At 38.6% G+C, this 24,482-nt stretch overlaps 1 protein-coding gene across 5 annotated transcripts in view; it reads right to left on the bottom strand.

Moving 5' to 3' along the window:
- Nucleotides 1-24,482, bottom strand: part of IFTAP (intraflagellar transport associated protein) — a 58,189-nt gene that overhangs the window by 12,258 nt on the left and 21,449 nt on the right. Inside the window, exons 1-5 of one of the 5 annotated variants that reach the window (XM_082410581.1) lie at nucleotides 12,699-12,812; nucleotides 12,352-12,565; nucleotides 9,628-9,782; nucleotides 8,320-8,391; nucleotides 6,926-6,992 (exon numbers count right to left, since the gene is read on the bottom strand). In XM_082410581.1, the coding sequence (XP_082266707.1) occupies nucleotides 6,926-6,992; nucleotides 8,320-8,391; nucleotides 9,628-9,782; nucleotides 12,352-12,508 (451 nt within the window). In that variant the 5' untranslated portion in view covers nucleotides 12,509-12,565; nucleotides 12,699-12,812. Of the gene's footprint in view, nucleotides 1-6,925; nucleotides 6,993-8,319; nucleotides 8,392-9,627; nucleotides 9,783-12,351; nucleotides 12,566-12,698; nucleotides 12,837-24,482 lie in introns of those variants that run through there. The other 4 variants (XM_082410578.1, XM_082410579.1, XM_082410580.1 and 1 more) reach the window with 4 other exon arrangements.

Genomic DNA, 24,482 nt, shown 5'->3' with positions numbered 1-24,482 from the left:
TCAAGCTCACAGTACTGGATATAAGTTTTCCAAAAATCCAATTTTCACTTGATCCATTGCCAATTTTATCATTGGCAATGAATACTGTCAGCTGTTGTCTTGTAGAGATGGGCTCACTTCATTCCTTTTTGAGAACTATACTTTGTCAGTCATTCTTTCAAGTAAAAACGTTGATCCATGAAAGAAAAAACAAAACAAAACGAAACAAGTTCAGCACACCACTCAATTGCACAAGTGTTTTTTCAGGAAAAAGTGTTTTTCATTTTTTCCATGAAAAAATTTTCATGTATTTCATGTATATGTGAAATACAACTGTTGTATTTCAGTATGCAGCAGAAGAGGTATACTCAAGCATCAAGGTTTAATAAAATTAATAATTTTTACCACTTCATCAAGGACATTTGCAATGGACACTGGCATTTGTTTTAACTACAAATTCAGGACAGTGAAGATTACAGTGACTACTAGTATAGTTTGGTGCTTCTACCTTGATTCACACTAAGTTACTAGCATCTTTACCCATCATTGCTTTTGCAACATCAGTGCAAACGTCAACTTATTTGACCTTCAGACCTTGGGGTTTTCCAAGGAGCTCCCAGACCACATTTAATATGAATCTGACCCTCCCACCAAGAACATTAGAAAAGCTGAATACATGATAAAAAAATCAACTACTTAAAGGCATTAGAGAGCTACCAGGGAAGCCCAGAACTTGAGAGGCCAAGATCCTGGAGAGAAGGAAAGTAGTGAAAGTGAGTCTAAGAGTCTAAGCTGTTTTTCAACTTATGGCATTTACTGATTTGTAAGCAGAGGCTGAAAAACCAAGAAGTGAAGAAGAAATAGGCTAAGAGGCTGAGAAGCTTAGCAGAACTACCAACAGGTTCACAGTGCTGTGAAGATAAAAAATAGAGTTCGGGGTGTCCAAGAAGGAGGGGTTGTGATTTACCTTGAAGGGCTACACCCTAGCAGTAAGCAAGAACTAGAAGTAGAGCAGCCCTCATAAAGCCTGAAACCCAGTCACCAAATCAGCTCAATCCCATATTGGATTAAGATGACCTATGACTACTCTAACTGCTAGCAAAATGTTGAAGAGAAGCTTTTCTAAAACAAGATTAAGATAATCATCCAGAGCATTATGTAATATTATAAAATACATAATATTTTATATACAATGTTCAGCATTCAAACAAAAATTTCCAGGTATACAAAGACACCAGATCAAAAGAGAAAATTAATAATATAAATGGACTCACAGGACATCTCAGTTATTGGAATTATGAGACATGAACTTTAAAATAATTGATTAATATATTCCAATAAATATATTACAAAAATGGAGAATTTTGGCAGGGAACTAAAATCTATAAAAATAGATATTCCAGACCTCTTGAAAACTATAATAACTGAAATATTGATGGCTTTAACATCATATTTGATACAATTCAAGAAAGGATTACTGAACTAGAACATAGATAGTAGAAAATATTTGGACTGAAGAAAGAAAGGAAATAAAAAAGGATCAAAAATGCAGGAAACAGCATAAGTGATATGTGGGACATGGTGAAAAGTCTGGGCACAGGTAATATTTGAAGACATAAGAACTGAGAATTTCCTAACATTTACAGGAATCTACAAACCCCAAGCAGAACAAATACAGAGTTAACAATGCCGGGGCATAGTGAAATTACTGAAAAACAAAAACAAAGAGAAAATCATAAAAGTAGTCAAATGAGGTAAAAAACATATTATCTTCCAACATACAACAACAGTCAGATTGACATTTGGTTTTTCGACAGTTTTCAATAGAGGAAAAATTAACACCATAACAGAATAGAATAGCGTCTTACAAATTCTGAAAAAAAAATAATTACAAACCTAGAATTCTCTACCCAGCAAAAATAGGGGGCAATGAAACAATAATACGATAATACTCGATTAATCCAAGATAAGCAAAAAGTGAGTGAAGAAAAGAACATATAACTGGCAGGACACGTAGAAAACAAAATAGTAAGATAAAGAGATTGAAAGCCAAATATATCAGCAGCTACATTAAATGTAAATGGATTAAACACTCCAATTAGAAGATGAAGTTTTATTTGTGTGTGTATGTGTGTGTGTGTACATGCATATGAATAAACCATATGCCACTTTCAAGAGACACATTAATGAAAACTTACTTTGAGAAAAAAAAATAACTGCAAAATAAATAAAAGCTGAAATGTAAACAGAGGAAGATTACTGCCCATCCAAGGAGAAGGTCAGGAAGATCAGGGAAGAGTTACTTCATGGGTGGAGCTGGCATTTGACAGTGATAATAAATCATATCCCTCTACTTTAAATACAGAAATAAAAGAAAAATCCATACAGGAGTCAAAAAGATGGGGATCAAAATATGAGCTTTATAACTAATGGAGCTGACTTTGAAAATACAGCTTGACCTGCAGTCACAATTTGGCCTCTTATTTATCAAACTTTCCTTCCAAGTCTAGACCTTGGACTATCCCACCTGACAGGGAGTCTGCATAGATGACATGAATCCAGCCAGGTATAAGGAGAACCTCTTCACATCGCTAGAGCCCTTAGAGTAGGGGCTCAGAGAGTGATACCTCCAGACATTTGTCTAGAGATGGTTCTCAGCTTCAATTGCACGTTAGAGTCACCTGGGAAGCTTTAAAAACTGCCAATGCCCAGGACACACACCAGACTACTGGGAAAGGATCTCCAAAGGCAGGATCCAGGTATTGTCGGGTTTTTTTTAAGCTCCTCAAGTGATTCCAATGTATCTCTCAGGTTTAAAACCACCATGTAAGGCAGACCTGGGCCCCTTTTAAAGTGTATCTACTGTAAGAAAGGTGACACAGGCACAGAAGAGAGGACATACACCTTCCAAACAGCATGAACCCAAAAGAAGAAACAAAATGTCTCATCCATACACATCAGTTTTTTTCCCTAATCTCTCCAATTAGATAATGCCTTCCTTTTCCTTTGGGGAGAAATAAATAGAGGAATTATTGAAAGGGTGGAATTATCATCCCAATTCTGTTCTCTTCTCAGGAATGGAGTGGAAGCATTTGCCTTTGTGGTTGATATGGCTTTCAAGTTTGAATTTATTAGATGGGTAAGTTTGCACATTAAAAAAAAAACAAAACTGGAGGAACAGGGATAGAGGAACATTTCGAAGCAAGGATTTTTCCCTCTCAATGATCTCTTAGTGATCTTCTAAGCAATGAAAGAATGATTTTTAACAGTCCCAAGTGGAAAGTAAATGAAATGCCTAAACTCTATGTTGGCTGAAATATGCCATCTTCTCCTAGCTCAGGACCTTTACACACACTGTTCTTATGATGTTCCTATATTCTCTTACCCACCCCTCACCCAGTTAATAATTACTCATCCTTTAGATCTCAGGCTCTCAGCACTTTCTCTGATCCATGGACAAATTAAATTCCCCTGCCATGTGCTCTCATGAGATCTAGAGCATATGTAATTACATATTTGTGATATGTCTGATTCTTCCATTAAACTATGGATTTCCGTAAGGACAGGAACCAGATCTGTTTTACTCTTTATTTTATTCCAGGATCCAGTCACAGTTGTTAAATATCTTTGAATAAGAGTCCAGGTCATTCATAGGCTACATAAAGCCTTAAAGTTGCAGATAAGGAAAGAATTTTTTAAAATAAGAGGGAGAGAGAGAGAAAATGATGCCTTCATTAGAACTGGGAGTACTGGAGAGCTTGAAAATGAAAATCAAATAAGGCTGCCAATCTTTGAGCAGGAATCAGTTGCCCGTTTTCATCCAACACAATCAACCATAGCATAAGTATACCCACTGGTCAAGAAACTTGTATAAGACAGTAGAATTCTGAAAAGTAGACCTCAAAAAAGTCTCTTTGACCTTCTGCACTCATCCAGAGAACACGCCGGGCCAACTGAGGGAGTAAAAAAATAAAGACGACCAGAAGATTCTTCCTACTCCAATGGCCAAAGCATAATAACTAATACCTATTCCAAATAATAATCTTTCCGGGTAACAGTCCGGAGCATGACAGTAACTAACCATCAGGTTAACTATCTTATCTCAAAGGAGGAAAAAACGGTTAATGTGACGTCAAATAAACACAGGGCACCAAACTCTGTGGCCAAGGTTCCCGCCAACAACTGGTCAAGAGCACGGCACTGAGTTGTCTGCTTGGAAAAACTATCTCCACCTGGGCTGCCAAAACAATAAGCCAAATACCAGGACAGAAACAAGCGCCTGAATCTTGGAGAATATTTATGAAAATGAAAAAGGTGAACAAATAAAGTCAGTGGTAGAAAAACAATACGCAACTCACTTCCTCGTTGCCCCAGGCAAGTCTGTTGCTTAAACAATAATAACAGAATCTAATCAGTAAACCTCTCAGCTGCCAAAATTATACAAGCAACTTGCCTGTTTAAAATGTCACGTTTCCCGTCTGATATAAATATTCACCTTCTGCTCCCATTCCTGAAGTGTAATACAAATCAGACGCAATCTAAAATCCACCCTGGCACAACTATTTCTATCTTCTTTCCTTTCAAATGACCCAGATTGTGCATTATGAAAATTGTGAAGCTTGGTGGTCTTTTTGGTAATTGGAATAGATCACTGAAGCCTAGCCTGCTTTTTAGCCTTGGCTTTTCACATTATTTTACACCTGGGAAGGTCCTGACTAGCTCATCCAAGTCCACTGAGACTTGGTTCAGCCTCAGTAAGCTTTTATACACAAATGCAAAACTACCTGTTATCTGATTTCCAGAAAAATCATACTAGTGAGACATTTCTTTGCAATTTTTTAAACAACAGAAACAGATCTGGTAAAAAAAAAAAAAAACCTTCAAAGATGGTTAAAGAGGGACTTCCCTGGTGGTACAGTGGTTGAGAATCCACCTGCCAATGCAGGGGACACAGGTTTGATCCCTGGTCCGGGAAGATCCCACACGCTGCGGAGCAACTAAGCCTGTGTGCCACAACTACTGAGCCTGCGCTCTAGAGCCCATGAGCTGCAACTACTGAGCCTGCACTCTAGAGCCCGTGAGCTACAACTACTGAGCCTGCCCGCTGCAACTACTGAAGCCTGTGTGCTCTCGGGCCTGGGTGCCACGACTACTGAGCCTGCGTGCTGCAACTCCTGGAGCCTGTGCACCTAGAGCCCGTGCTGCACAACAAGGGAAGCCACCGCAATGAGAAGCACATGCACCACAGCGAAGAGTAGCCCCCGCGTGCCTCAACTAGAGAAAGACCCAATGCAGCCAAAAAAAAAAAAAAAAAAAAAAAAAATGTTTAAAGAAAACAGTGTGAAAATAATGGAAAAGGTAAGAAGACTAATTTAAAATATTGATACAACCAAAATCAGATTCGCTGGCTATGTAGGATTATGTCAGTATACAGACCTTCTCATTACTGGCAGAAAGCAAGAAGTGTAAACCATCACAAAAATGTTCAACCTGTGCACTTTGGTGCCCTCCTATGAAATTAATTTTATGTTGCAAAGGTATACAAGCAGACTCCAAGTATCATCCACAGATGAACTATATCAGAATCCCCTGGGGGTAGTAGTTAAAAATGCAGATCACTAGATGCCACAAAAGCCCTTCTGAGTTAGACTCCTTCTTAGGAACAGGACCCAGGAATCTGTTCCCTTTCCCCAAAGCACCCAAAACCCAGAAACAGTGTGCTTGCTCCACAAATCTGGCTTCCTCATGAATCCTCAGCAATCCCTTCTAATCCAATCAGAGCCTCTAAACTGCTCTAATAAAGAAATTCAGAGATGCCTAAGGCATTAAAGTTAAGAGAACCTTTCTGATTCTCTTAGATCTCTGATCTCCCTTGAACCAAGCAAGTACTGAAAAAAATCTGCAAAGTCTGCTGGTTAATAGAGTGCTTGAGTAACAGTGTCTTCTGTGGAGTAGTGTGATGTTTGGAAGCAGAATAAAAATGTTAATTGCTTCCAATTACCAAAGCCTCTCAAATTCAGGCAAACAGAGAAGCCAAAGCAGAGGCTTATACAGTCAGTTTACAGACAGTGGCCATCCCCCAACCAACTACACTCTGCACTTTAACTCCTGTGTGATTATAAAGAAGCCCCCTTCCCCAACAATAATGACCATAATCGCTGTTTATGACCACCTAAGGACTGTAAACAACAATCAAACACCAACAACCAAACCCCCATGGAAACTGCCCCTTCCCTAACATGCAACTAATTTTGAGATATTCTTGCATATTAAATTAGGAATGAGAGTTTTCAAAACAAGTAACTCAAATTTTGAACATATTTCAAAGCCCCTTTGAGCAACAAAGGATACCTAGGCTTACACAGAAACGTCAACCAAGAAAGGAACAGGCCTCATCTACATAAACCTCAGGGAAAGCCCCAGAAGAAACATTCACACTATATCTTTAGTTTTAATTGTTCGGTTTACATATTAATAAATATTTATAAAAGCAAAGATTTGGATTTTATTTTCTTTTTGTTTATTTTATGATCAATTCTCATAATTTTTATGATTTTTATGATCAACTGATATTTTAAGTAGCACTCAAAAATAATCTCAATTTACAACATGGTGCTTCTAAGAAATAAGGGTTTGACTTAAATGACTCTGAGACAATTATCCAAAAATCAATCAAATGGTAAATGGGGGGGGTGGGAGGAAGAACACTTTTCCTTCATTTAAGACCAAAGATGTTACAACCTTCAACAAGTTTTGTTTGACCTTTCAGCTGAAATCTTTATTATCGAAAAAGAGACTGCAGGACTCCAGTTTTTCCTGTCTCAGGGAAAGTAGAGGTAAGCATTGCCCCCCAAAAAAGAAAGAAAGAAAAGAAAAGCTGTCTAAAGTCTTATTTGTAGTTTCTAGAAAGAGGTCAAGCAGTGTAGAAAGGAAACAGAAAGCACACCCTTACTCATTTGGGGCTTAATCTCTTCATCCAAGTCCAAATCTTCTAAATCAAGGAAGTTGTCTACCTAGAAAAGGATTAACATCATCTTTATGCAAACTAGACCTAGAGAAAAAAAATGCAATTAAGAATCAGTGAATCCACTTCCACAACACTCAAGTGAGCAACTGAATCCCCTTTTCTCATTAACTTTTGAGTCCCAGATAGAGATCTTTGTGTTCACTGTGCTTTCCTAGAGACATCTGAAAGAAGCACTCAATCTGGAAGTTGGCCTGGATTTCGTAGGCACCACAGTAGGATCTCTATACTGAAAGGGAAAAAACAGTCTGGGAAGTTTTTGAAAAGTTTTTGTTCCTGATTCTATCCCAGAATATATACCACCATCAAGACAGTCTGAAACAGTGTTTCTGTTTTTTGGTGTTGTTTTATTGCTTTTGCTCCTCAAGCAAATGATGGTGGTGGGTCTGGCTATTCTCATAACAGTGTGCTTTAAACTCCAGAAAGAGAGTAGAAACTAAAGAAAGCAGGGGAGAAGGTTCATTCAAGACAAAATCATCCTGCCCCAGGTAATCACAAGAGAGGTGAACAGGGCAAAAAATCAAGTGTTCTCTCTTTCGAGCAAATAAAACTGAAAATTACTTCAAAGGTAAAAAGCAGAGCAAATGACCTTTACAGACAGTAGCAGCATTTCAATGTTGCTTTCCACTGCAAGGTGACAATGAGACATTTTAGATTAACAAAATGGTAACACTTCAGACATGAACCAATTCATCTCAGGTGAATATCAAAGAATGTGAATAAACAAATGATTTCACCACTGGCACCAAGGCAGATCTGGTAAAGGCATGATGTCAAAATGCCTTTTATGCTTATGACCTAAAACATGTACATAACAAAATACCATAAAATTATAAATTTAGATCTCATCATTGGAATTCAAAACACAGCCTGGGTCTTTCTTCCCCACTCTCTACCTGCCAGACCATGGCTTGTAGCTTCCATTACTTGGAAGTACATAACTACAGTTATTTTTTGACTTCCAAGTGATGCAAAAATTTATCTTCCATATGATGGTTTCAGTACTAAAACTTGAGAATCTGTTATATTGTCATTTCTCTTAATTAATGGTATATGTTCAAGGGGATGAGAGTCATGTTTCTCTATTGAAGCACCCCTTCCATTTGTGAAGCTTTGAGGAAAAAAGATCCAGAACCCAGCCAACCAAGGACAGTTTAAGATAATCAAACACCACTTTTTTTTTTAAAGCATATAGACAAAATCTGCTGAATTCTCCAAATTTGTATGACAGACAGCAAATGAGTCCTGTGAGGTTTTTATCGTTTTTATGCTCTTTCTGGGTTTTGGCCATGGAATAAAATCGAATCATGCCTTACCTTCACCTTTCCTGCCCGATTCAGATCACCTTGAAAGGAACTGCCAACTTTTTGGCCTTCATCCATCACTATCTGGGAAAATAAACAAAAAACACTGAGGACGTATTGATGGGAACATGAAACAACTGAAAATAAAGGAGCTGATCTTGTAGCCCTTCAGGCACTAAAATTCCCTTTCCGTTTTCTGTTAATTAGCTATGCGTGACAAACCATGACACCTTAGTGACAGCAGATTCACTAAGTCATAGCAGCCGTCAGGGAATAGGTTCCAGGAGGTCTGACTTCTACTTCTGTCTTCTAGACTCATCTACAGTGTAACCTAGGGTAAATTATTTAACCTCAATTTTTTCATGTGTAAAATATGAACACTCCGCATCTCATTACCCCAGCTCCCATCCCATCCCAATGAACCTCTGAAGGACAAATCAGAGAATGCTAATACAACATTTTCAAGTTACTAGGAAAAAATACCGTGGAACAATTCTTTGCCTCTCACACACTGGTTAAAGACTCAATAGAAAATGTAATTCCCATTGCCAATGATTGCCAGTAGACAGTGAATCCTCTAGAAAGAAAAGTTCTTGTCCCATAGTCACCTCACTGGAAAGAAGTTATAGAATTAAAGAATTATAGCCCTTTGCTGTATATAAACACACTTCTAATATGGAGATTTTTCTCCCTTGTATAAAACCACAATCTCATATACAATTCTGTCCACGATATCACGGGGGATACACGATGAGATAGAAAGTAGAAACTCAAATGGCTTAAAAAATAGAACAGCTTCCACTAGGATTCCTTGATAGTTACAAACCATAGCTAAAGAGAATGTGAATATAGTCTATGAAGTCTTGAAGATTAGGAATAGAGCATCTAACATTTATTTATTGACCAAATCTTGGAAGAACCAAGATAACATATTCTACTTTAAGTCTGAAGGACATGAATCCAGGACAGGTAAAAGAAACTCTCATTTACATAGAGAATTATAAAAAAGAACTCTTTTGTCCCAGAGGACAAGCTAAAATATAGACATAATTCCAAGAAAAACCTGTAGATGGCAGATCCTTAAGAGGTTTTTAACAAAAATTGGGGATAATTAAGTTACTATCATAAAAGTTGGCTGTTGAAATCATGAAATCTAATGATGATTTTCAGTAAAGTATCCCAAAGGCACTCCTTCTAAAATTAGGAGTCTGAGTTACTGATCCAATAGCTGTCTGATGTTTCTTATTATGGTCTCTTTCTTTTTTTTTAATTCATGATGATTTTTTTTTCTCTGTTCCTGTAAATGTGCTATGGTATTACCTGTTCCTCTTCTGAACACTGTGACGAAGTACGAAGAAAGATGGCTTTATTGCTAAGATGGTGATCATTTGGTTCATTTCTCTGAGTAAATTTTACTGAAGTAAAATTGTTTTCTGAAGAATTGGTTCCAAAGGCTCCTCTTTTGGTCACATTATCTGAAATGATAAATTACATAATATTAGAAAACACCCACCACATCCAGTCTAGTTTATTTTGTGTTTATTGAGAATCTTTCTTCCAAAACAAAAAAAATACTTTCCAAAAAAATCTACAAACTGAATGCTTGAAGCATTAAACACTCTTAACCTATAAAGTTATTTCTAAAAATGCATAGGAAGATAACACTATTTCATTCACTATTCAACAAACATTTATAAGTTTGTATCCAGCACTGTTCTCAGCCATTGTTAAAAGGTCAATAAAGTATTTGCAAAACTCTTGGACATTACCGATCTCATTTTTTTTCTAAATTTGAGGGTTTTTTTAAAAATATGGAGGCAATGTATGGATGATTTTAGAAAATTTGTAAAAGAAAAAGATTAAAATTAGAATATCACTCATAATCCTACAAGACAGAAAAGCTGCAACAAAATTTTTTCAGTGGCTATTTTTCTCATCTTTTATCTATTCACCCATAAACTTCTAAAAGTCAAATGGAATTGTACTGTACATACCATATTATAAGTCAACTTGAGAGCAATATTTTTTCATACTACTGCATATTCTGCATAATTTTAATGATTATAGAGAATTCCACTGTATATATTTAACATAGTTTATTTAACCAATTCCTATTCTCAACTATTTAAAACTATAAACAATGAATACATTTGTGCTAAATCTTTGCACATTCATGATTATGTCCTTAGGATAAGGAAAGAGTCTAAGATTCATCCTAAATTAAGAGAAAATTCTGATAACATGATGCCATTAACAGAAATGTGGGGGACAAATTCAGATGAGAGAGAATGAATTAACCTTTGTCCATGCTGCATTTGAGGTGCCAGTGGAAACTGTGAGGGAAATGTCCCAGAGGCAACTGCAAATGTAGGCTAAAATGTGGGAGGGAGATTACAGCGAGAGGTAAAGAGGTGGTAGTCGATTACACTGGGGCAGTGGTTTAAGCCATAAAATTATTTTTAAAATTAGCAGCAATATTAAAATAAATAAGAGTTAACACTTACTTGAGGGTCAGACTGTCTTTTATTATGCATCTCATAAATCTCACTTAAGCTTCACAACAACCCTAGAGGTAGGTACTGTTAGTATCCCCATTTTACAGGTGAAGAAACCAAGGCCTACAGAGAGATTAAATAATTTGTTCAAAGTTACACAGCTGGTAAGTAGCAGAGTGGGGATGTGAACCCAGGCCTTCCTAATCCAGCACTCACTGCTGTGCAACTTAGAATAGTACAGTAAATGAAGGGAGAGGGTTCTTATAGAAGAATAAAGCAGAAAAAAAAAGAAAATTTAAAATCCCAGAAAGGAGACAAAGAAGAAAAGTTTACAACTGTACAGGAAGAACCCAGGGTGCACGGCACATACTAAAACTAGAATTCCCTTGCTGCAAATGACAATAGCAAAACACAGGAATCTACTTCAAGGATCACTAGAAGAGTGACTAAGGGATTCAAAAGAGGCCAAGTGGCAGAAATCAAGCTACTGTCAGATTAGGGCACCCTGTTCCATCCCCTTACAATACTCCACCATGGAAAGATTCTGGAGACGTGGGTTTGTTTTATTTGTGAGCAACCTGGGCAGGTATCTAACTGAAGGGGTTACAAAACAGCCTAACCCACCGAAGTGGCATGTTTGTTTCTCTTGAGCCACTGGTTGCATGGCTTCAAAATCAGTAAAGATTCTTGTTGTTCTAATGATCTCGGCCTGGTGCAAGGCAGCCAGAATCCTCTGTTTGCTTCTGAATACCTCATCACTGGTAGAATTAAGACTTGTAGGGGGACTTCTCTGGTGGCACAGTGGCTAAGAATCCACCTGCCAAAGCAGGAGGCACGGGTTCAGGCCGTGTTCCGCGAAGATCCCACATGCCACAGAGCAACTAAGCCCATGCGCCACAACTACTGAGCCTGCGCCCTAGAGCCCGCGAGCCACAACTACTGAAGCTCACGCGCCTAGAGCCTGTGCTCCGCGACAAGAGAAGCCACCGCAGTGAGAAGCCCGCTCACCGCAACTAGAGAAAGCCCGCGCGCCGCAACTAGAGAAGGCCCGCGGGCAGCAACGAAGACCCAACGCAGCCAAATAAATAAACAAATAAATTTATTAAAAAAAAAAAAAAAAAGACTTGTAGGGATATCTATAGGACATTAACACAGAAATACTGTTGGGGAGCAGAGATAAGGTAGCCTAGCCTATAATACAGCATTAGTTCAATAAGCCAGAGAGGGAAAACACAAATATTTAATGCACCACTTTTTCTTTCAAAGGGATTTATTAGCAAACACCACCAGCTCAGGCCAGCTCTCTCTACTGCCTCCTGCACCAGCACCCATGACTCCTAATTAGCTACTACTGGGACGGGTGACCCCTGCCTTGTGCCCCCAACAAATCCCTGCAAACTCTGATATGAAGCACTCGCCTTGGCTGCTGGGGGTGGAGGGGCTGAAGGGCTGAGTAAGGAAGGTGATGGGAGGGTTATAGGAACACTGCTGGAGTAACCAGCACGATGTCAGGCCACAGAAGTGAGGACAAAATGGTCTTAGGACTTACCCTCCCTGACTTCTTCCTCTTTTACAGCCCCAGTTATGGCTGTAAAATCATCAGTCCTAGGGCGGAGACAAGCAGTGGCAGCAGCGTGGAGCAAGATAGGCATGGAGATGCTTGGAAACAGGAGTGAGGAGGAATGAAAGGGTTCTTCAAACTTCATCAAAGTTAGAGGCAAGCAGACTTCCAGTGGCTCCCTGCCATTCCTCAGTGCCCTGTTCTAATAAGAGGCGGAATAGTTTCAGTTCTCCTTGCTTATCCTTTAAGTCTAGCACAACCTAAACCTAGTATTTCCTGAGAAAATACCGTGTACTCAGCACAACACTACTGTAATAATCTATTGATTTACGTACTTGAAAACCACAGTGATGTCTGGGAAGAACAGATGTTCCGTGAGGACAAGTTCTGTTTGTTCTTATAATCACTCAGTGTACTCCTCTGCCATTTCCAATAAAACACCAGGTTATTTGACAAATAACCAGATGAAACTCCTTCAAAATAAAGAGCAAAATATAATGAAGTCCCAGCTTCCGATGCTGATGTGGAACGATGGTTGAGGTCTCAGATCTAACACAATTTCTTGTTTACTCTTTCAAAACTTCATCCTTTCATAAACATAAAGCTTTCATTTTTAAAATATGGAAAGATTCAGAAAAGAACTTGTTCTCTCTCTGACTGAACCTACAGTTTAAGACTCCTTCCTAAACCTTGAAAGCAGTTTCACAAGAGTAAGTACTAGTTCACTCCAAAGACCCCGAAGGGCTTCTTACAAATGCTTTTATCATTTTTTTAAAAAACAGCACAAACAAAATCTCTTGGCAGAAGAAGATAGGAAAAAAGTCCTTTTTCAATATGATAATGACAAAATGGCAGATGTTGGCACAGCCCAGAATCCGAAGTGGCCTAAAGCCTGATTAGAGTGCCAGATGCTGCTTCCCAGAGTTATCCTGGTGGCCATCCAAACATGCCACCCAAGTGTGCGTTTCATCTTCTTCTGTTTCTGCTTTTCATCAGACTCCTTTTCTACCTTTTCATCTTATCCCTAATGTTCCTTGCTTTGAAATAAGTGCCAGACATAATACACTTTGGAAATCTAACAGCAATATTTCAGAGAACAAGTCGGTTACCGAGACCTGAAAGAGTGTTTCTTTGGGCATTTCTGAGTCAAAACTTCAATACACATGAAACAAAGGTTTTTTGCTAAAGGTTTCATTATTCTGAAGCAATGGAATTTTCAATGTTCTTTTGATACCAAACAGACAAGCTTCCAACAGATTTCCCTTACAAGGTCACCAACTACACCTACAATGTCTAATTTCAGGCTAAAGGAAAAGGTTACACTCCTGCAAAAGGTTGAAACTATGGACGCCTTGATAAATTAAATACCAATCGTAAATTGACTGTACATCTTCCAGATGAAAGCAGTCAGTTTCAGAGAACTCGGTTTTGAAAGAAACTTTTTAAAAATTCAAATTCATCCATTCAAAGGCCAGACTAGTGTCCATGAGCTGAGAAGAAAGTTTACACTTACAGGAAAGTTCTCACAGATCAACACAACCAACATCAGAATTCATGACCTAATTCTCCCAGCAACACCTGAGTGTCTGTTCTTCTGCACCATGGTCAACAGAAATACAAATCAGGAGCATGTTCTCAGTTGTGAAGAGATACTGAATATGTTGCTAAGGAGGAAAGAAAAAATCACGGGGGGGAAATTGTGTGCAACACTGGGTAGTTGCAAAAAGCCTCCTGCCGAGAGCATAGGGCATAAGCAATCATGCTTATAACAAGACTGGGTACTCTGAAAGTCAGGGGGGAGATTTTCATATACTCCTAGCCTAAAGCAATGTTGCTGTGGACAATATTCACTCTTCATTTGCCCAGCCAAACTACTTCACTCCACTGCTTCTTGATCACATTCTCCTTGGTATATGGCCTCCCCTGGAGCAATAGTCATTAGGATTAAATAAGCAATTTAAAAACCAATCAATCATAAATCAGAATAAGTCCAAAGAAGCTAAATTCAGCAGACAAATGTCTAAATTCCCTTTGCAGTGGTCTGAATTCCAACTGTTTCATGTTCTTCACTGGAAAGGGCACAGGGAGGAGAGGATTACCTTAGCCTGGCCAGTCAGGAATAACTGTACTTTCCCCGAGGCTGGATGATAATTGACTCATTATTCATAGACATAGCTCTCCAGCTGCCAAGACACAAATGCACAACCCTAGCTCAGAAAAAAAAAAAAAAAAAGTGCGTCAAAAGTCCAAGGTGAGGGACACAATAGCAGTAAGTTGACATTTTTGAAATGTCCAGTGTTAGGCACTTACAGAGAGAAAAAAAAGTGAGGAAAGTGTAAAGTTGCTGTAAGTTTATTTTCAGGGAGAAAAGCTGAGTGGTAGTTGAGTTATGCAACTTATTCAACCCACAGGTTGTATCGTGGGCATCAACTATGTGCAAAGTGACCCAAGATGGGTAAGACCCAGTCCCTGCCCTTATGGAGCTTACAAACTAAGAAGTTAAGCCAGGTATGCAAACCATCCAAATAGAACACAACTAAGGCAGAGGATATAAGGGAGCACAAAGTTAGAGAAGGGTGAAATCACAATTGGTTTGGGAGAATCACAGAAGGCTTCATATAGGAATGGGGAGTCTGAGCTGGGCTTTGAAAGACGGCTATGATTTCAGCAGGTGCGCCCTGTGAGGAGGTATCCTACAAAGGGAAAACTGCACAAACAAAGCCCCCAAGGTGGGAACACGTGGGGCCTGAGGAAGAACCACCATGTATTCCAGGAAGGCAGGAGTACATATTCTGCGATGCACGGAAGGGCTGCTATTTGCAGGCTTGACAAAAACTCTGTAGTATACCAAGGCCCTTGGGAGACATAACTAGAGCTGTGCTCTAAGATGAAATGGATGGAATGCGGCAGAGTGGTTCAGATACTTTCATACCAGAAAGTATGGCGCTACTGTGGCAATCCAGGTGAGAAGTAAAGGGAGCCTCAGCGATGGATTTAAGAAAGGAGAAAAGAGCTCACAAAGTAGGTTCTTTTTGTGTTTCTAGAACAGATATGAAGACACTGTCTCCAAGCGGTTATGTTTCCTCCCTCTAGATATCTCAGAATGTTCACCTTATCTTCCCATGGCAATCTGTATTATTCTTTTAGTTTAATTTGGCATGCCCCAGATAACTTAAAAACAACAACAACAACTAAACAATCTCTGTGATGGTGGCAGTAGATATTACAGCATGCTTGCAACCTGTCAAATGGATTACATGTTGGTGCAAAGAGGCCACACATATCATCCCATAAGATAAACTCACCTTCCCAACTGCTTTAGTCAAGGCCGCAGAAGGGAGCTGGTCCAGCGTGGGAGCAGATGCAGCGTATTTGAGCACAGCTTCCCTGAGCTCCCAGAATGCCTAACAGGGTGACACCTGTTGGTGACACTCTCTACACAAAGTAGGATCTTGTTTCTTTTTGTATCACTGTCCTTACCTACTTAAAAATTTCAAGTCTATGCACAAATGGCTTATTTTCTTAATAGGAAGTATTTATGACAAGCAGGATCCTCCTAGTTCTTCAGCCAAATGCAGAGTCACGAGGCCATACGCTCATCCAGTGAAGAACTCAGGTAAGGATCTAGGTATCCATGAACAGTAGCTCCACCCCTCCATAGCTTTAGTGAGGTATATTTATAGAATTCACTTAAGTGTACAATTCAATAATTTTTAATACATGGAGTTGTCCAACCGTCACCACAATTACATTTTTAGATCATTTCCATCACCCCAAAAAGTCCCAGGTACTCATCTGTAGCCACTCCCCATTCCTATTGCCAAACACAGGCAGCCACTAATCTACCTTTTACAGCTAAAGATATGCCTTTCCTAGACATTCCATATAAATACAGTCATGTGATACATGGTCTTTTGTACCTGACTTCTCTACTTAGAATGACGTCTTTGAGGGTCATCCATGTTGTAGCATATATCAGTATTTCACTCCTTTTTATTGTCAAAAACTATTCCGTTATCTGGATAGACCACATTTTGTTTCTCCATTCACCAGCTAATGGACATTTGGATTGTTTCCACACTTGGTGCCCCCTTGATTCTAATACTGAGTTTGATCCAAAGACCACCATCACTAATCCAATTCCATGCGGTGCTACGACATGCTGAAATCAACACAAAGGCCAACCACAGAGTCCCAGCTTCCCTTCACACCCCAACAAGGGGAAAAATGCATATAGTAATTGAAGCTACAACTCTGATCATCTTATTGTCTCATATGGTCACAGCCTTAGAAACATGATCCTGTTTTCTTCTTCAAATGTATCTGAAATCATCTGCAATTACCTTTCTTAACTGTCCGTGCTCTATCTCTTCCCACTAAAATGTAAGCCTAAAGAGAATAGGGACCTCTCCATCAGAAACTTACTCACAATTCCTGAAAGGGAAAATGTTGTTTCCCCATTCCCAAGGACATGTAATGATTAAGACTGGAAGGTAGACTGACACACTACACTTCACCCAGCGAGCTCACTGTGTGCTTAGCACCATGCTAGGCTGGAAGACTAGGAATTGGGAAAGTTAAAGGACATGACTTCTGCCTATGAGAAACAGAATCTATCCCCTTAAAACTTTTACTCACTCAAAGGCATAACATTCTGCATATCTTTCAGCCAGCATTTCCATGTCTAAGAATTTATCCAAAAAAATAATTAAATATGTGGGCAAAGATTTCACTACAAAACCAATAATGTCTGATCTATTCCCCTGAAAATTTTTACTTAATCAAGGCCTTACATTTTTTCATATCTTTGAACCAGCATTTCCATGTGTAAAAATTTATCCAAAGGCCATAAATAAGAAGGGTACAAAAATGTAGCTACCAAAAATTAATACTACTACTAATACAGCCAAAGTCATTACAAGGACCTACAAGGCTATCCATGCCTCATCCACCCCCACCTCCACACCCCCTGACCTCAGCTTCTCCTCCTCTCACCCCTGCTCAGGCCACTCTGGTCACTCTGGCCTCCTCGTTATTCCTCAACCAGCCCAGGCACTGCTGTCACTAGGTCTCTGTACTAGTTGTTCCCTTGGCCTCAAATGCTTTTCCCTCAAGTCTCTGCAGGCTTAACTCCCTCTCTTCCTCCCAATCCTCATTCAGATTTTACCTTCCCACGGAGGCCTAACCAAATCACCCTACATAAAATTGCCACCTTACACCCCTGCTACCAGCACTTATGATCCTCCATACTCTGCTCTGTATTCTTTTTCTTTCCCAGAGAAATTACTGTTTTCTAACACAGATATTTTTCTTATTTGTTGTGTTTACTGTTTGTTGTCTATCTCCCCCTTACAGGGTGCAAATTCCCTGAAGATAATGATCTTTGTCTCTTTTGTTCACTTATGTGAACAGCACTTCGCACATACTAGGTGTTCAATGAGCATTAGCTGTATGAATGAGGATAGAAGTTACACATATCAGTTCCCCTCACTTCTTACTGGCACATACTTAGTCAAATGGCTATACCCAACTGCAAGGGAGAATGAGAAATGTAATCTTCATTCTGAATGACCAGAGTAGTTAAAAATTTTACTGCTGCAGAAAGAGTATGTTTTTTGTTTTGTTGTATATGTGTATATGCATGTGTTTTGGTGCCTCTCTGTATTTTCTAATTTTCCTACCATGAACAAAAAAATAAACATTCATTTGTAGAGGTGAAAAGCATTTTCTTCAAACCCTCCATCCAGGGAGAACACATATATGCATTTCCTTCCTCCTTAAGCAGTCTTTCCTAGAAATACCAAAGAAAAATATACATATACATATATGATATTTTACATTTACATTTTTTAATATTTTGGATTCATGTTTCATTTAATATTTAACTTTGAGGTCCCTCTTTTAAATCACAGTTACCCCAATCATAAAATTTTACACTTGAGTAAATTTTTTAAACTTACAAAGTACCCTCATGTATGAAATACAGAGCAGAAAAGTTACCAAAAGCACAAAATTATTGGAGGGGCATTTCCTAAAAGTACATGCAACAAGATGCCTTCATAGCCCATGTGGTCTCCCAAGTCTCTTGCCTGTGCACTTGCTAATGGGAAAATACTCAGATACTCTTCTGGCAACAGTAGAAGTAGACAGATTTCCCTGTGATTGGGTAACTTTGGCCTGCAGACACATGCACTATAATCCTTCAGACTTGGGACAGAATATATGCTGAACCAAAGCCCACCCTAAAATTCTGTAACCTATTATATCCTAGCCTCTGTATCAGAGATTAGCAAGATCAAAGTAAAACCATTCCTGTAGTGCTCTGCTTTGGTAACACAGATACTAAAATTGGAACAATACAGAGAAGATTAGCACGGCCCCTGCGCAAACATGTCGCACAAATGGGTGAAGTGTTCCATATTTTTTGGAACTAGAGATTATCATACTAAGCGAAGTAAGTCAGAAAGAGAAAGACAAATACCATATGATATCACTTACATGTGGAATCTAAAATATGGCACAAAGGAACCTATCTATGAAACAGAAACAGACTCACAGACATAGAGAACAGACTTGTGGTTGCCAAGGGGGAGTGGGGTGGGAGAGGGATGGACTGGGAGTTTGGAGTTAGTAGATACAAATGATTACATTTAGAATGGATAAACAACAAGGTCCTACTGTAGAGCACAGGGAACTATGCTCAATATCCTGGGATAAACCATAATGGAAAAGAATATAAAAAGAACGTATATATGTGTATAACTGAGTCACTTTGCTGTATAGCAGAAATTAACACAACATTGTAAATCAACTATATTTCAATTAAAAAATCATTCCTGTAACATGTCATGCTTTTTCACTGTCAAGGTATCTTTTAAATAATATAAAATGATGACATTAAACTAAAGTTATATTTAAAGTAAAATAATTGCTCTTACACTTTGGGTGAAGAGTGTGGACAATTTCATGAAAGCTACGGAACTTATTCCTAGAGAAATACTATATATACAAAAGCACAGAATTTTGATGAATTCATCCATCTTCCCATGCCCCTCCTTAATCTCATTTAGGGTGTTTCTCAAAGCTGGTCTGAAAGTCAAGCTTCCTGGGCTGCACACTAGAACTAGTAATTCGGAATTGGGGGATTGATCCCCAGGAAGCTGCATTTTAATAAGCATCTCCCAGGTGATCTTTGCATATACTCAAGGTAAGAGTCCCAAGTAAAGATTCTGTGGAGCAGAATCTAAAAATTTAGAACTAAAAAGAAGTTTCTGGGGGCTTCCGTGGTGGCGCAGTGGTTGAGAATCTGCCTGCCGGTGCAGGGGACACGGGTTCGAGCCCTGGTCTGGGAAGATCCCACATGCCGCAGAGCAACTGGGCCCGTGAGCCACAATTACTGAGCCTGCGCGTCTGGAGCCTGTGCTCCGCAACAAGAGAGGCCGCGATAGTGAGAGGCCCGCGCACCGCGATGAAGAGTGGCCCCCGCTTGCCGCAACTAGAGAAAGCCCTCTCGCACAGAAACGAAGACCCAACACAGCCATAAATTTAAAAAAAAAAAAAAAAAAAAGTCAACTCAAGAAGTTTCTGATACCTCATCTTTGTCAAAGCACATAAATACCTTTGCCTGAAGGTTATGTGTAGACATATTATTTAGTCCATCCACCAGAGGCCAGTGTAGGATTATTCCCTGCATTGTATAGTGTTACACTATACAATACACACTATACATAGATACTACACAATACATACTACACATAATTGGTTATAACTACTTCAATGAAGAGGTGTGGAAAACTATACTGAAATATATAAAATTTTATAAAAATATAAAATACTGTAGACAGTATTTTACATTTTTTATATTGTATAATCAAGATTTCTTTAATATTTAACCTTGATGCTCCTCTTTTAAATAATAAATAGTCCCCATAGTCATAACACTTGAGTAAGTCTTCAAAACTTATGAAGTATCTTCATGTATATTTCATCTGATTCTCTCCATAACCACGAGACACCAAGCAGACAGAATTATCCCTGATTTATAGATTCAGAGAGAGTTAAGTGGCAGGACTGCAGTCTCAAAGAGTTAATAAATGCCTGGACCAGGTCTTCTGCATCCTACATTAGAATAGCATCCTTTCCATTACACTGGTCCTGCCCACAACAAAATAAGAAATATAAGGGCAGTATACTAAATTCTTCATAAAACTAAATTCCTCCAACCTAAGAAATTTCCCTTCATCTTGAGATCATGCCCTTCTGCCTGCCTACACAAAGATGCATCTACTCAAGACAACCTCTTTTATTCATATAGGTTGGAGAAAGCTGGAGTAATTTTTTTCTGTCTCCTTTATAAATAAATGCTTCCTAGAAGTTTTCAAACTTTATGAGGTAGAATAACCTCTTCTATATAAATCTGTAATAATATAGGACTCGTACATTGGCATATGAGAGCAATGCAAGAACAGACTTAAATTATACATGTCTTTCACACTCCCTCGTTTTTTTCAGAGTGCTCCAAGACATCCCTTGAATATAAAAAAAGCTTGAAGTAAAAAAAAGAAGAAAAAGTCTCTAAATCCGCTGTTCTAAGCATTCTTATTGCTCTTTTCTTAACTCGTATTAAGTGTTTATTCAATCTAAAATTGAGACTCGAAAAGCAAAGGCAGGGCTTCCCTGGTGGCGCAGTGGTTGAGAATCTGCCTGCCAATGCAGGGGACACGGGTTCGAGCCCTGGTCTGGGAAGATCCCACATGCCACGGAGCAACTGGGACCGTGAGCCACAATTACTGAGCCTGCGTGTCTGGAGCCTGTGCTCCGCAACAAGAGAGGCCGCGATGGTGAGAGGCCCGCGCACCGCGATGAAGAGTGGTCCCCACTTGCCGCAACTAGAGAAAGCCCTCGCACAGAAACGAAGACTCAACACAGTCATAAATAAATAAATTCTTTAAAAAAAAAAAAAAAAAAAAAAGCAAAGGCAATATTCTGGATACTGTTTTATGCATTGCCTTACCAATCAATCAACCTGTAACCGTACGTAGTCTACAAACATATAGATTGCTATTGTGCCTTCACACATCTAGAGCATTTGGAACACCCAGAACACAGAAATAAATAAGAACAACATACTTCTGTCCCATTCATCTTGTATTCCCAGATTCTAGCTCAATGCCTGAATTATAGCAGGAATACAGTCAATACAGAAATGACCTCAACATTAGCAAGAACTGGATTGATACTACAATTAGGGACTAAGCCCAATACCCAGAAATTAGATGACTGGCTATAAGTCACACAAAGCCTAATTTGGAGAAGGTGGAAAAAAAAGAGAACATGGTACTTGATTCACAATCCCTTTTTTCTAATCAGGGATTCACACACTACAAAAACTAATACAAAGGCAGGCTAAGTCCGGAAAGAACATGAAAATGGTACAATGGTTCCTCACTGTGCTAAGGGAGCAATGGGCTGCAGAGTAAGCTAACTAGTGTTCACTTCAATCTATCCCACCTGGAATGAATCCAAATAGGAAGAAAAAAAAAGACACAAAAAAAATCTCATACTAGACTGACTGTGGTTGGATTTTCATATAAGGAAGATATGAGTTTGGTTACAATAAAGTTTCCTGTTTGTATCCCTTTGGGTTTAGCTGACCATTTCAAAGAAAACATTATTGTTCTATGGCTGAAAGAACATTTTGCTAAAACCATCCAGATGTGAATATGTACCCATTCACTGAGTCAAAGGACACAGTCTCATGACCACCTCAGTTTCAAGTCCAATAATTCACTCTTTTCCATCAAGTATAACAACATATTGACAACAATAAGTAAAAATTAAAGAAAAATGCATATGAAACAAATGCGCATGCACTTAATATTGTTTAAATTGGCTACTTAAAGGTTGATAGTAACCATCTTAAAAGTTTCTTTGGCTACCAGTAATTCTTTGCTTGTGTTTTGTAAAAGTTCAAAATTCCATTTGCCTAAGAAAGTTTACCTCTCTAATTTATATGTACATATAAAATATACTATATAATATATATGTATATGTGTGTGTATTGAAAAGTTATAAAGAGAGAAATAAAATGATTCATTTATTTGGACATAAGTCAAATTTAAAACTTCACATAATATCTTATGTGTGTTTTACTGAGAAAACACACTAGAAAAGATATTTATTGCAAGAAAATGTGTTAAAAACACTGTCGAAAATAAATGTAATGATTGTAATTCAAAATGTTGTAAATACTTAAATACATTTTCTTTCCTTATCCAATTACACCTAGACTACAGCAGAGAAAACAAATGACTATCTATGGACCAAATATTCATGTGTAAAATGAATATGAATTGTAACAACTGCAGCTGAAGATTTATGGTAATATCTTTAAAACAAAATGGCTTGATCAGCTCAAAATCCATCATAATTTGAGAGGGGGAAATTTCCTTCTGCAACTGAACCAGCAGTTTTCTGTGTTTCATAATTTGTCAATTTGTTCCCTAAGTGAAGTGATTTAGTGATGACAAAAGAAATAGAGAAACAAATGAAAATTGTTTAATGACAGTTTGCAGATGGTCCCCCAAAGAGAAAGAACAGGTTAAACAGCTGATGATGCTTCTTCCATAGGACTCTGCTATAAAGTAGTTCACTTCATCCAATACTTTTTTCTCCTTCAGTGTTCTATGTGATATTTGATGTTATGCTGTGATAAATAAGTCACATACAGATAGCTACTAAATGTATGATCAATATAAAACCATGAGCTTTTTTTCTTCTCCTTTTAGTCTTTTCAGCAATACCAAAAAAAAAAAAAAAATCAATAACTGCTTCCTTAGTCTCTCCCCTGGGACGCCAGGTTAATCAGGTGGGGTTTTTTTTTTTTAATTGCCTAGTTGCTTTTATTACCAAGTCCTCATATGATGCCTTCTACAAATTTCTCTTGAATTTAACATCCCAGTGGTCTATGTCTTAAGTTAAAGCAAGTTTACTGCTACTTGCTGTGCTATTTTCAATAGTGCACTTTACTGTTAAACTCACATTTGCAAAAGTGCTTCCCGAGTTGCCTTTTTTTCTTAATGTGGCTAATGTAAAAAAGGAAACAGAAAGACACTGCAAATGGCCTGTGAACTAAAAACACCACTCAATATTCAGTAGGGAATTAAATGACTGATAACAACAGCGCAGAAAATGTGGCTTAAGTGCCACCTGGAAGCATAAAGCTGGTCAGTTCGTTTCCAACTTCCGCTGGCAGGCAATCTGCCAGGTGCAAGGGTGTCAAAACAATGCTAAGCCTGCCGGTCTCTATCTAATACTCGACAGAAAACAACTGCAAAAGGCTTCACAGCAAGGATTATTTTTTGTTGTTGTGTTTTCTTTATGAGAGAAAGCTGTTTTTATGCTCTACTGAAATTCCTTTTCTGCTCTGAAATTGGTAAGAGGGCCAGCTGCTTTCTCTATTTTTCTCTGGGGTATTTTTCTACAGCAGATTTTAAATTCATTCTTCAGATGGGGAAACGACTCTTCGTCCCTCTTTGGAAGTTTAAAGATGCATTTCTAACGTTCTAATTCAAAATAGCTTTGGGGACCAAAATGATATGTCAACTTCGGAAACATGCTGTTTTATGTGCTGTCACCAGTTTCATTTTTAATTACGTTTTTCAGAAGTTGTCAAGGGTGAGTGGTGATATTCCTTTGGCTGAACTGACAACTCAAAATTTATCAGTCCAGAAGTGTAAACCCAGTCCCAGCCCAAGATCCTGAGCTCTTGACAGAACATACACTCATTAAGGGAAAAAATAAAAGGCTCCTGAAATGAGAACTTTGAACAAGTCACTTGGCCTCGGTGGGCCTCAGGATCTCCAGGCAAAACACTTGTGACTCATCTTTGTTTCTTTTCCCTAATCCTCTGTCAGTCACCTGTTACCAAGTACTGTCACTCTCACTTGCATCGGCCCTATTTTCCTTTCCATTTCCTCCTCCACGGCCCTAGTGGAGTCTGCTGCAACCGTATATGCATTTCTGCTCAGCCTCCTAGCTAAGCCAGTCTCCCTGACTCTAGCTGCTTCTCTCCTTCTTTGCCTCTATTTTTCAAAATCACTTGCAGTGTGTGTGTGTGT

Source organism: Balaenoptera physalus (genome assembly GCF_965194825.1).
Source record: "Balaenoptera physalus genome assembly, chromosome: 10".
Lineage (NCBI taxonomy): Eukaryota > Metazoa > Chordata > Mammalia > Artiodactyla > Balaenopteridae > Balaenoptera > Balaenoptera physalus.
This window is presented reverse-complemented; position numbering and strand designations above follow the sequence as displayed.